This window comes from Euprymna scolopes, chromosome 26, assembly GCF_053919585.1.
Source record: "Euprymna scolopes isolate OS-2025 chromosome 26, ASM5391958v1, whole genome shotgun sequence".
Lineage (NCBI taxonomy): Eukaryota > Metazoa > Mollusca > Cephalopoda > Sepiida > Sepiolidae > Euprymna > Euprymna scolopes.
Genome location: NC_136507.1, coordinates 73,973,108 through 73,986,868, shown reverse-complemented (window position 1 = coordinate 73,986,868; position 13,761 = coordinate 73,973,108). Strand labels below are relative to the sequence as shown.

General features: G+C 32.5%; 1 protein-coding gene across 1 annotated transcript in view; it reads right to left on the bottom strand.

The window, feature by feature from the left end:
- Nucleotides 1-13,761, bottom strand: part of LOC145248186 (protein pelota-like) — a 63,695-nt gene that overhangs the window by 33,399 nt on the left and 16,535 nt on the right. The window contains exons 2-7 of the mRNA XM_080110043.1: nucleotides 12,642-12,734; nucleotides 10,347-10,497; nucleotides 8,891-8,978; nucleotides 3,915-4,078; nucleotides 1,907-1,967; nucleotides 407-447 (exon numbers count right to left, since the gene is read on the bottom strand). Of these exons, the coding sequence (XP_079966169.1) occupies nucleotides 407-447; nucleotides 1,907-1,967; nucleotides 3,915-4,078; nucleotides 8,891-8,978; nucleotides 10,347-10,497; nucleotides 12,642-12,734 (598 nt within the window). The remainder of the gene's footprint in view (nucleotides 1-406; nucleotides 448-1,906; nucleotides 1,968-3,914; nucleotides 4,079-8,890; nucleotides 8,979-10,346; nucleotides 10,498-12,641; nucleotides 12,735-13,761) is intronic.

Below are 13,761 nucleotides of genomic sequence, written 5' to 3'. Positions count from 1 at the left end.
AGTTGGTCTAAATTGTGAGGATTATTTGCATAAACATTTTGTTTTAGAAGATAAAAATCACATGACAAATCTGGGGAACATGGTGGCTGTAACACTTTGCTTATTGTTCTCTCTTCCGTTAACATGTCATGAACTTGTGTCATCGATTTGTGAGATCTTGTTGGAAAAAGAACTGCATTTTATCTTGTGGTGTCAGTTGGTCGGTAAGAGAAAGATTAGAGAGATTGGGCTATTTTTAAGTGGGCTACCCTGTATCTTACAGATTATATATATATATATATATATATATATATATATATATATATATATATATATATATATAGAGAGAGAGAGAGAGAGAGAGAGAGAAACAAAATGTCTGTTTATCTTAGAGAGAAAGATAGATTTTTTGACATGCAAAACTTACCTTTACAAAACCAGGACTTGCAATAAGTACACACTTTACAACTGTAAAAATTAAAAATAATATTGATCATTTTTTTTTTTTTTTTTAAATCTGCGTCTGAAATTTAAATTGCTTAGATTATTATCATTCTTTAATTGAAAAATGGGCACTTGTACAGTTTAATCAAGACATTAAAAAATGAAAATATTAAAAAAAAAAAAAAAAGGTTATATTGCACATATCAGTTTTGTAATGAAGACCTCCGAAAACAATTTCACTTAATTTGATCGAGTAGTTTCTTTTGTTTTTTTTTACAGTGGAAAAACACATTTTTATGACAGCACGTTGAAGGTAGACATCTTGGAATTTTTTTGAACATGCCACGGGGAGATAACTCAATTTAAAGCGACGACATCCCTCCCCATCTTTAATACTAGCTTTTCTTCCTAAAAATCAAACCTTTTACTCGGTATCATAACAAATTGTTTTTTCGCCGTAAAATAAAAAAAAAACTTGATCAAATTGAGTGAAATTTTTTTTCAGAGAACTTCATTCCATAACGGATACATACAATATAACTTTTTTTTTTCGATATTTTCATTTTTTAATGTCTTGATTAAACTGTAAGTACCGAAAAATGATATGGTTTGATTTGTATTTGTTATCACCTATAAATCACGTGGGGGTCATTTAATATGGAAACTCCCATACATGTTAGTAGAGATGATCAGGATTTTGAATATTTATTACAAACTAGATGAACCTATATTGTGTTACTTGGGAATTATCATTTTACTTTTTTTTCTTTTTTTTTTTTTTACTATATTAAAAAAAAAAAAAAAAAAAAGATTTTGAAAGCTAAGTTTAATTATTATGGTACTATTTAGTCTTTAAATATTTAATTGAACAAAATTGTTATAAAACTAATTAACTTTAAAAGTAATGTTTTAATCTAATTATAAAATGAGTTGATGTAAAGAGTTTGGTATGTAAGCTAACAAAGTAAACAACAAGCACTAGCATTTACTAAAAAAATAACAGCCATTCCTCTCAGTTGATTTTTATTTTCAGGTGTTTATTTAAAAATGTCTACATATTAGTAAACTGCCACATCAGATTAAGTATAAAAAAAAAATAAATAAACTGTAGCAAGGTTAGTTTATTGCCAATAACACGGTACAACAATAATAAATGAAAATTGGATAATCCTGATCAAAACTTCGGAGCGTGAGGTAGGAATGGAGAGTAGAAAGTGAATGTCGCGTTTACTTTTGGCAGTTACGTAACTCTCTCTCCCCTTATTTTATCCTTTAGTCTTCACATTCCAGGAGACAAAGAGGGAAGAATTGCTGTTTTCTGGGTCAGAATCTATTCTAACACATATCATTGACAAGTTTTTTTTTACGTTGGAGTACTATATATATATATATATATTTTTTTTTTTTTTTTAGCTCCTTACATCAAGTGGCTTTATGCCTTGTCTGGAGTGATTTCCATAAATAAATAAAAGTAAATACTTACTATCAAAATTTACATGCCTTAAAATTGCCTGAATAATTTGGTCATAAAATTTGGTCAAACCCTGAAAAAGAAACAGTATCTGATGAAGTCCTGTGTTTCATAATCATTTCAATTACTTAATGCTGGCAAACAATATTTTTACTCATAAACCTATAAAAATTGTAGCTTCGTATTCGTGTAAAATCAAATAAGATAAATCTGAATGTGAACTCGTCATAGTTGATTTCATAATCTTCAATAGCAACCATTAGATCAGTCTTAAAAAAAAAAAAAAAAAAAAAAAAAAAAAAATATGGCTACACAAGCAGTAAAAAAAAATCTCACCCTTTCACTGTTGAGGTCCTTAGTCTTCCCTTGAACTACTAAACTTTAGAATTCTCTCCCTGTTTCCCAAATCGTATTAACCTGCAGAAGTTCAAATGTAACGCAAACAGAAAACTCCCCGCATTCCCATTAGATATGATCTAATATAGTAGCTCTTTACATCCAGTGGCAATATACCTTGTTTAGGGTGAAAACAAAAAAACTTGCCTACACATTTAAAAAAGGTGGGAGTATACTGAAATAGTGACTAGAGGGACTACCATATTTTATCGATTAGTAACCCCCCCCCCTCTTCCCAGTGATAGAGTAAATTAGTCCAGAATGTAAAAATTGATTACTTTAGTGTTTGTGTAGTTGAATGGGATTTCAGATAAATGCATTTTAGGTAAAAAAAGTATTACGTACTCACGTGTCATGTTGAAATTAGTAAAAGTTCCCAAAAATATGAAAAAAAAATGACGGAGCAGATAAAGAATTACAAGTAAAAATAAAATTTATCAAATCATAGTTTTATTGTATTTGCTAATGCGAAAGAATTCTTAATTTAGGAGAAGTAACTGCAGTCTAAGATTTTGACAAAATAATTATAATCTGTCATTTCAAAATAGAAAATTGTAGACCACTAATATTTTTTTTTTGTAGCAGATCTACTCAATCATTTTTTTAATAATTTTTGGAATTTTTACAAATTTCGACATGACAAGTATAAAAGTGCTTTTTTTTTTTTTTTTTTTTTTTTACCTAAAATGCATTTTTTGAAATACTGCACAAGCACAGATTGGTTCCCTGCTTTATGATTTTCTTTTTATCCATTTTTATTTTACAAATATTAATTTGTTTCATGAATACTGTTTCTTTTTTGTTTCTTTTTTTTTTTTTTGTGGTAATGATGAGGGGAGGGGGGTACCTCCCAGATTTAGGATTAGTGGTAGAATTAAGAGGGTGTGTTTTGTAAGAAAGAAATAATCGAATTAAAAATGAAATTGAAATATATATTACAAATTAAGGAGTGCATTAAGTTTTATGCAATATAGAACATTGCCACAGAAATTTGGGTATATTGAAGCGGTTGACTCCCATAGAAGCTGCCATATCTTAAAGACTAGTTTTGTTAATTTGATTTTATTATAAAAACAACACAAACACAAACACTTAACTCTAAGTCCAAGAGGCAATGAGTCTCCTCTCCGAACAAAGAAAAAAAAGATTAACATTTGCAAAATAATCTGCAATAATCAGAAAACAACTTAATATTCACACTTACAGTGAAAAAATTTGTAATGTCACCTCTGAAAAAAAAAAAAAAAAGTAGTTGATAAAATATGGCAGGCTCTTTGGGAGCAAACCACTTTAATATATCTCTTTCTAATAAATTAAATAAGGAGGTGGGAGTTATTTTCCTTGATTACCTATATGAATTTGGATTTCTTTAGGTGTTGTTGAAAATTCTTGGAAGCCATATTATATTTCTGCAACAGGATGTTTTAAATTCACCATATTTTTTATATACTTTATCTTTTGCTAAAACATGATTTTTAGTATAAGTTGTTAGATAGTAATACTAGAATGCATTTCATTGTAAATAATTGTATAAAATTTCAAAAGCTGTAACAATAGAAAATGAGGAAGGGGGTGGGGGAATGTGGAGTGAGGTGGGGGTTGATGAAAATGATGAATTTCTAACCTTATCATGTTGAGCACACATGCCTTTCCTTTTTCGAGGGATATTTGTCTCAATTTTGGCCCGCACCAAAGTCATATTTGAAGTAACCAGACACACATGACCTAAACCTTCTTGCATAACGACAGCAGCAAGATCTGCATTTTGTGTAGGATCACAGGCTGAATCTAGAACAAAAAAAAAAAAAAAAAAAAAAAAAAAAAAAATAAGGGTAAATTTTTACTTTCTTTCCACCTTAACACTCACATTTAAAATGACTTACAGGTTTTAAGGTATGCTGGAAACAAATATCATTTAAATTTGGGGTACTTATACAGTTTAGTGACGACATTAAAAAATGGAAATATTGAAAAAAATTTTTATTGTACGTACCTGTTATAGACTGAAGTTCTCCGAAAAAAAATTTCACTTCATTTGATCAAGTAGTTTATTTTTACAGCGAAAAACAATTATTTATCATGGCTACGTCAACGTAGCCATTTTGAAAATGTTATTGCAGTGCCCAGGAATTCGCCAAGGGCAGGTAACTGCCGTACGTAGCAGAATACCTCCATTTTAGGCCAATCTAGCCCTTTTTTTTTTTTCCACCAGAATGAGAATTTTTTTTTTGCGAAGACAGATGCCATTTTGGGGGTGTTTTTTTTTTTTTTTTTTTTTTTTAATTTGTAACAGAAGAAAATAAAAAGAATAAAATATTCTTTTTTTATTAACTATTATCATAAAATAGAAAATTAGAAAAAATAGAAATTCAGAAAAATTAGAAATATGCAACCGAAATTTTCGAATTTAAAATTTTTTTTTTTTTTCTGTACTTTAACCTAAATAAAAAAAAAAAACTTATTTATTAAACTTTAATTAAACTTGGAAATACAATTAAAAATTAAATTAAAGCTAATTGAAATGTTGGTGCTAGTGCATTTATTGAACCACGCTATGCTTAAATAGTATTTTTTAGTTTTGGGTCCTTATCCATTGGACCAAGTTCAATTATGTCGTCAAAATTATCTGCAACCGGTTGCATATATCCACTTCCATAATATTAAAATGGATACATTTCAGCTATTTGCTGAAAAAGACTTTCTAGGGGGGGTTTCAGCAAATTTCTGCCGCCACATAATCTCGGCCAGGTATGAATTTATCATGTGAGTATGAGTACCACACTCATGCATATTTCTTCGCTTTGCCTCTTTCCACATTCTCTCGACGTGGTTTGTGGTGGCACCTGTTATAGGGTTTACAAAATTATAACGATGGTTGACGCGCAAATGATTGTAGCCTGTGTTCCCCAGCCTATCATACTTACTTGTACTTGAAACGACATTCACCCTGGAGGAGTTGCGTCGGCTTCATGAAGATGCACATCTCGTACCGCTGCGGCCCAAGCCCGGCGATCAGAGGCAAGATCCCGAGTGAGCAATAGCCAGTCACGTCTCCAACGAGACAGGCCATAGATGAGCGGGCCCGAAATAAGCTCAGCGTTGGCTTTGATAGTCCCGAGCCACGTTCTTAGCTGGCCACCGACACGTTTTTTTCCAGCCGGGTAGAGGACGTGGGGAGATAGCCTCGTGGATAAAGACCCCTGCATCACAGCGAGAGGCATGGCCGAACCATCGAAGGCGTCGGGCCCGCAGTAGGTCAGTAATTGCCTGGAGATTGCAGCGATGCCGGACTTCTTTGTTAGCGACGAAATCCAAAGGACGGACATGGAGAATGCGGCAGAGATTGTAGCGGTCGAAAACTTCTATGCGTCGCAAATCCGCTTTCCGTATGGGCCAGGTCTCACATCCATACAAATGTGAGCCTATCATAGGCACGCCAACAATCGGATACAATTGTTGTACCCGGCCGAATATATCTCCTTATTATCGGTAATAATGTGGCGGCGTCCCTCTTTGGTACTGCCACCAGAAAACCAGATTTTGTGGCATGCTCGTAACCACCAAAAACCCATTGTTGTCGTACCATGCGGCCAACATGATTTTTTCTCTGCGAAAAAAGACTTTCGTCAATCTCCACAACTCTGCCTTCTCCGCCAAGTATTTGGGGATGCCGTAAAAAGTGTTCCACACAAATGTCCCTCACAAACATTCGCCAGTCAGCAATTGTGCTGAACGAGTCCATGAGGCATTCGCTTTTGCACCACTCATAAGTTGCTGTATTACGAGCTCATAAATACAAAAATTTAACTATGTTTTTCAAGAAGATATGCGATTTAAAAAAAAGCTCCCTTTTCTGATTGATATCTTTTTTTGCATCTGTAATTGTAGCAGACCCAAATAAACCCATCCTGGTTATCATGGGGAAGAAATTTCATTCGCGCGAAAAAAATTCGAAGTTATCCATGCGTGTCCAACTGCGCATGTTTCGAAAATAATCTCGTAAAAAAAATTCTTCAATTCTTTGCATTCTTCAATTTCTTTGCATATTCAATAGTATTCTGCTTTAAAAAAAAAAAAAAAAAAAAAAAAAAAGGAAAAAATTTGTAGAGGTGATGTGTGCATCTCATTCTGGCGAAAAAAAAAAAAAAAAAAAAAAAAAAGGCTAGATTGCGAAATTTGGCCTAAAATGGAGGTATTCTGCTAGGTACATTTCCAAAATGGCCACGTTGACGTCGTCGTGATAAATAATTGTTTTTCGCTGTAAAAAAAAAAAAAAAAAAAAAAAAAAAAAAAAAAAAAAAAAAACTACTACCTGATCAAATGAAGTGAAATTTTTTTCCGGAGAACCTCAGTCTATAACAGGTACGTACAATAAATATTTTTTTCAATATTTCCATTTTTTAATGCCGTCACTAAACTGTATAAGTACCAAATTTTGTGAACACAAGTAGTTTTCTGGATGTTAAGACATTTTTTTTTTTCAATAGATTACTTAATGCCAGTGACGTTCGCAATTCTTAACATGACAAAACAAAGTTATCATATTTAAAAAATCACATGAATTGAATTGATCAAGTAGTTTTATTTTTATAAAGAAAATTATTTTTAAGCGATTAATGGGAATTCATATTCATGCAATTTAAATCTTGCAAGTTTAAATTGAGTTATCTCCCTTTCACTTTTTTTTTTTTTTAAAAGATTGTTTTCAAAATGGCAAACAAGACAGCTGCTATTATGCTACACATAAAATTTTATTTTTTATTTAAAAATAAAATTTCTTGATCAATTTGTGATATTTGGAAAATTAAATGGTAATTCTACAGTTTAATCAAGACATTAAAAAATGAAAATATTGAAAAAAAGTTTAAATTGTACGTATCTGTTATGGAATGAAGTTCTCAAAAAAACCAAAAAAAAACATTTCACTTAATTTCATCAAGTATTTTTTTTTGTTTGTTTTTTTTTGCCAGAATGATTTCATCAAGTATTTTTTTTTTTTTTTTTTTACAGCAAAAAAACAAAAAGGTTCGATTTTTAGGAGGAAAAGCTAGTATTAAAGATGGAGAGGGAGTGTTGGCGCTTTACATTGAGTTATCTCCCAGTGGCGGGTTCAAAAAAAAAAAAAAAATTCCAAGATGTCTATCTTCTACACACTGTCATAAAAACATTTTTTTTTTTCGCTGTGAAAAAACACTACTCGATCAAATTAAGTGAATTTTTTTCCCGGATATCTTCAGTAGAAAACGAATACGTACAATATAACCTTTTTTTGATATTTTCAATTTTTTATATAGTGCCAATTCAATTTTCATCATGAATGAGTAAATACAGAGATTTTCTTTATTTTTGTTTTTTAATATGAGGAAGATTTTGGACAAGAACCTAATTACGTTTAAAGGAATCATTAAAAAACAAAAAACTGCTCAGCACTATTTTGAAACAACTTATTACATAAAACCATATTTAAAGCTTTTGTTAAAAAAAAAAAAAAAAAAAAAAAAAAAAAATCAAGATATAGCAAATTGAATAATACCTGTAAAAACACTTATGGAAAAAAATCTCAATTTTTTTTAATTTGGCCGGTATAGACAAATCAAGCAGGTGTTAAAGTCAGATAACTGATCATAATATACCCCCTAACTGTTTTTTTTTTTTTTTTTTTAGACTTTTTAAATATTACTTATGGAGTTATTTCCCTTGTAACATTAGGAACAGAATTAAGTCCCTTTGCATTATGCTTGATTTGGGAATTCTAGACAAGAACCAATTAAATACCATCAGAAACGAATACACTTGTTGATAAAAAAAAAAAAAAATACAAACTCACATATAAAAGGAATCAGAATAAACTAATCTCTATATAAATAAAATGAACTCATTTTTTCCCGTCGGATTTTGACATTAATAGGATTAAAAATCAAGATATTTCATGCAAAATATAATATGCACAAACGGCAGAACAATATCTGAGGTGTGTTATAGGCTTATTATTTCTCAAATTCCTCGATAATCTTAGATTTCTATACTTTTTCTGCTGAGAAGTCACGGCCAAAATCGGTTAAGATCAGTGGAAGTGGTAAAATATTTTCTCTCTAATAAATTTCTCCTCCCCCTGCCACCACTTAACACCGTTTGGGGATCGTTCACAAGGAACAGTTGAGAAGAGAACACCGGTTTGGCTTCGTAGTTCTTTCATGTGAAGTTATTTAAAATCACTAAACTAAGCTGCAGTGCTCTGTGGCGTAGTGGTTAGTGTGCTGGACAATTCACATTATATTTTCACGTTCGCGCCGACCTACCGTAGTCGTTTTTTTTTTTTTTTTTTCCTAAACAACTGGAATGGACTTTTCTTGGTGGCCGAACTGTTAACGTTGCAGATGTTTGTTTTTTTTCACACTTTATTTTCCTACTTTTACTCATGACTCCGGGTTTGATCCTTCCTACTTACCTACCATAACATTTTTTAAAACTCCCCCCCACGTCCCGGAAACAAACACTCGGGCAACGCCGGGTACCCCCGCTAGTATGGAATAAATACCTACCAGAAAAAGAATTTAAAAATTAATTCAAGAATATAAATTTACTGCAAAAACTACTTACCAATTCGTTGTAATGTAACTGAGTCCCAATGTTTAACAAGTGTAAACTTTCGATTCAGTTCCAAGTCAAGTGTGTGATATGCACCCATCTGTCAGGGAAACAAAAGACGGAATGAAAATTAGAACCAAAAGTTTATTTTATCATTACTCATCAAAATTTGTTGTACAAACAGTGAAAAGGAAAGTGGATATCTAAGAACACCATCCGAAAGAGTTTTTGAAGAGGTCAATGACTGTTGACTCCCATCTTATAAAAGGTTAAACGAAATGTTCTTTGTTGGTTGGTTGTTTTTGTTTTACAGCATATCAACCCCTTTTTGTGGTATTTCAAAATATTACATATTTTTTTTCCTCATTTACTCTGTAGTGCTTCACTTAATAGTAATATAAAAACATGCTTTTGGCAAGTAAGCTACACAAAAATATTTATGCTTCATTTCTAAGGAAAGCCACCAGGCTAATTGTGTGTGTGTGTACATATATATTAGCAGAGTTAACCAATGTTGCCCAGGGCAAAAGTGTAACATTTCTATTAAAACGTCTATTTTTTAGATCTCTATCTTTCTGCCTCCCTCTCCCCACACATCTTTCCTCTTCACCCAGGCCATTCCCCTCTCGACATATACAACTATTCCTTTATTTAGATTATTTGAGGAAGAAGTCAGCATAAGAGAATTAACTCCTTGATAGAAAAATCAGAATTATTTCCCTTTAGTACATGAAATAGCTGAAAAACCGAGCACCTTTGATGAAATCTGCATTAGTTTAGAGTCAAAGAATGATATATATATATTTTTTTTAATTGTAAATATTACTCATCTGGAGCAATACTGATCAAGAAAATACCAAATTTGTGGGTGTTTTTGTAGTTATTGGTTTTTAGCTGGACATATGCACACAGACAATTGCCCTTATATATATACTAGCGAGGGGTACCTGGCATTGCCCGGGTGTTTGGAGGTGTGTGTGAACTCCGGGGGGGGGGGGGGGGGTTAAAAAAAATGTTTTGGTAGGTAAGTATGAGGATCGAACCGGAACCGTTGAGGCAAAGTTGTAAATTAAAGTGTGAAAAAAAAAAAAACAAAAAGAAAAACGATAGCCCCACCACGAGATGCTAATGAAATGTAATTGGGATTTTTTTTTTTTTCTTTTTTTTTTACACATCTACTGAATCATTTTCTTTTTTGTAATTTATAATTTTGCCATGACACGTAAGCATGTAATATTTTCACCTGAAATAGAGAGAGGATAGCGGCAAAGAGGTTGTTGTGAGGAGGAAGGCAAAGAGGGGTGGGGTGATGAGGAGGACAGAGAGAGGCAAAGAGGGGTGGGGTGATGAGGAGGACAGAGAGAGGCAAACAGGGGTGGGGTGATGAGGAGGACAGAGAGAGGCAAACAGGGGTGGGGTGATGAGGAGGAGAGAGGCAAAGATGAGAGAAAACAAAGAAAGTCTTTACCTTCACATACTGGTTCTCCTGGATGTTTCTACCCTTTACCCGGAGAACACAAGCTTGTGTGTCAAAATCTATCGTTTCAACAGAAATGGTAAGCACTGTCCGTACTTTGCTAGCACTCACACTACCTGTAGAAGATTCATTCTGTACTTTCCTGAAACAGAACAATTTGAACTCTTGATAAAAAACAGTAACGGCTTCTATATTTACAGTCATTAACACATTTGTAAACCACATTACTCGAATAAGATTTTCATTTTTGAAAAAAAAAAAAAAAAAAAAAAAATGCAGTATTTTATATTGTTATCAGAACTGGCTTTTTTGAATTGTCAGTGTTCTAGCCCATTAGTTTTAATAAATATTCCTATTATATAATATAATAGTTTTTTGAAAAATGTGTTAAAATGAATGAGTTTTTGTTGTCACGCAGAAGAATGTAGTCTCATGACTAATGGTTTCATGATACAGTCGTATAGACAAAATGCATGTTCCAAATTTCAGCTACTTAGACAAATTCTTGATACCAAACATGGAATAAGTAAATTCAAAAATATCAGTTTCATCATTTTTAAAAATTTTAACTGATTGTTGTTCTAATTGAATATTTAGGACTTTTTAAAAATATTTTTGGCATAATTTTACTAGGTATGATTACAAAGATTTTGATGATTACATTCATAGCTAGGTGTGATAAAAATGACAATATCAGGTACCAGAATGACTATAAAATATAGTGAATCTGATTTTTTCAGTCATAGTTTTTTTTTTTTGTCTCAACACGAGAAGGAAACTATGTTCTGCTGATCCTGACTGGATTAATATTACCATTATTTACCTGAAATTCTTTAAAAATAAAATCTTCTGACTAAATTGATATTTCCAACTTTTTGTTGAGGCAACTAAATTAAATATCCACACTTCGAGAATTTTATTTTCTCTATGATAGTTCTTTCTTTTGCCATTCCTTTTTGGATCGTTTTCCTATTACAAGAATGGCTCTCAGCTCAAGATATTTTTTTTTTCAGATTGCCTATGCATAATCTTTCCCCACTGATATTACAGCTTTGTTCATGATTTTGTGGGGGACTTTTTAGACAAACTCCAGATCTATATTGCCAGAATTTTATATCTGTAAACTCCTCCATGGCTTTTAAGACTTAATATAATTTCGTATCACATAAGTTTACAGAGAGACATCTGTGCATTTGTTATATACCCATTTTGTTGTCCTGGTAAGAACCTGTTAGATTATAGTGAAAAATGCTTGTACAACACAGGTACTACTCTTTGAGCACCCATGACTATAACATGGTGACATGCCGAGGCAAGATAACTGGTAACTACTTTGGCTGCAGATTTTACATCGGAGCTTGCTTCTCCTAGATGGGTTGCCATCAACCCACCTGATGAGCCTTAATACAGGGTGACCCCAAAAAAAAAAAAAAAAAAAAAAAAAAAAAAAAAAACTGGCCCCAACTCTATGAGGCCCCGTTTCTTAGTGTTTTGTTCGAATGAAATGAAACTTCGGCCATAACTAGTTTATTATATTTAAAACATCACATCAAAACACTAGGGTCTTTGGCCTTTTTTTTTTCTCCATTCTACTCCATTTAGCTTTTTTTTTTTTTTGGGTCACCCTGCATATATATATATATATATATATATATATATATATATAGGATTGGAAAGTCAAGATTTCAGTAGAGTCCAAATGATTGTTTGGTTTTATGGCATATCAACCCTTTTCGTGTTATTTAATACAGAGTCCAGTAATTTTGAGAAAAGTTTATTTTTTTCTTTATATTTATTCATAGTATTTGGTTTGATTGTTTTGTAGAAATATATTGTTTTTGACTGTTTGCAACAGTCAAGGATAGTCTTGAGGTTGGAACAGTTGAAGGCAGATTGCAGCTTGGACCAAATTGGAAGAGCTTAAGGAAGCCAAAATGAGCTGAACTCAACCGACAACAAAGAAGCCTTGACAGACGAAGATGTGGATGTTAGTGTTTAAAGAATAGTCTTCTGCGATGGAGTCACACATGCACAGAGCTCAACTAATATTTACAGAATGCATTGGAGTATGTGTTTTTTGTATTTTTCCTTGTTTTTTTTTATACTTGTGAACCAGTGTGTGCCCCCCTCAGTAGTTGCCAATGACAATAACGTGGCCAGAAAATAAGACAAAGGAGAAGAAAACCATGTAAACAAAACTGGTGTTAGTGATTGTTTTCAAGCAAGGGGAGCTCATAGTCTTACAACAGAAGAGATTTATATGCACACAAATACACTTTATCTTACCTGATAGTTGTGGACTTGAGTGTATCACCCACGGCTACAAGATTGTAGGCATGCCACATATCCTCTGCTTCCTCAGGAATGAGTGTAACAGCTCTATATAATAAAAAAAGAAAATTAAAAAAAAACAAAAAAAAACGGTATACTAACTTTAAGCTGCTTTCTAGACAATTTTTTATGCATAGCTAATGGTACTTGCTTCCCAATAAGTTTGAAGCCTATACAGATAAATTATTATTATTATTAGTAGTAGTATAGTAATTTTGATACTTCTCTTTATGGTACAATCAACATGCCAAGGTGGCTTCATGCCTAAACGTGGTGTAATTCTGACCAATAGTTTTAGAACACATAAGTGTTTATTATTATTATTGATTCACTAAAGGTTCTCATAGGAATCTTTATCAGGGATTACTCACTGACAACAGGTTGTGTTCCCTGGAGTCTGAATGACAACAAGTCTCCCCAGATTTCTAGTACTCTCCATTTTTTTTTGATAACCACTGCAAATTGCAGTGTTTTTCAACAGCTATCTACCACTGATTTCTTGCTGAAAACAACTTTTTTCCCCCTAGAATTTGAGTGGAAAGAAACTATCCCAGGATTCCAGCATTCTTTGTGCCATTCCAGTGGAGGTCTAACTTCTGTCTTTCCATCAAAATGATCTGTTCACAATAATTTTTGTGGCACTAATTCTCAAGTCACTACAAGGGGGAGGATACAAATATTTAAAGATTTTTCTCTATTCTACACTAGTAGTTTCATCGTTCTATTATCTAATACCATGCTTGTTCCTTCCTTGTTTCGTCCGTACATTACACTTTGAAAAAGGCCAAATATAATTTTATGGCTAAACTACTTCCAAAGAGAGAACAAATTCATTAAATTTGGCTTTTAAAAAAGCAAAATCTGGCAACCCTGAACAAGAATATGAGTAACCTCCCCTTGATGTAGCCCCGTTTTGGAATATCATTATAATAGGTTTGGCCGTTTTGTTTTACGGGATATCAAACCTTTTCGGTTATTTCATGCCAAAATCCAGTTACTTTTGAAATAGCGTTCATGTTGCATCCAGTTATTTTGTAGAAGGTTTTCCTTCAAGCTTTTTGTATCTTCAATCGCT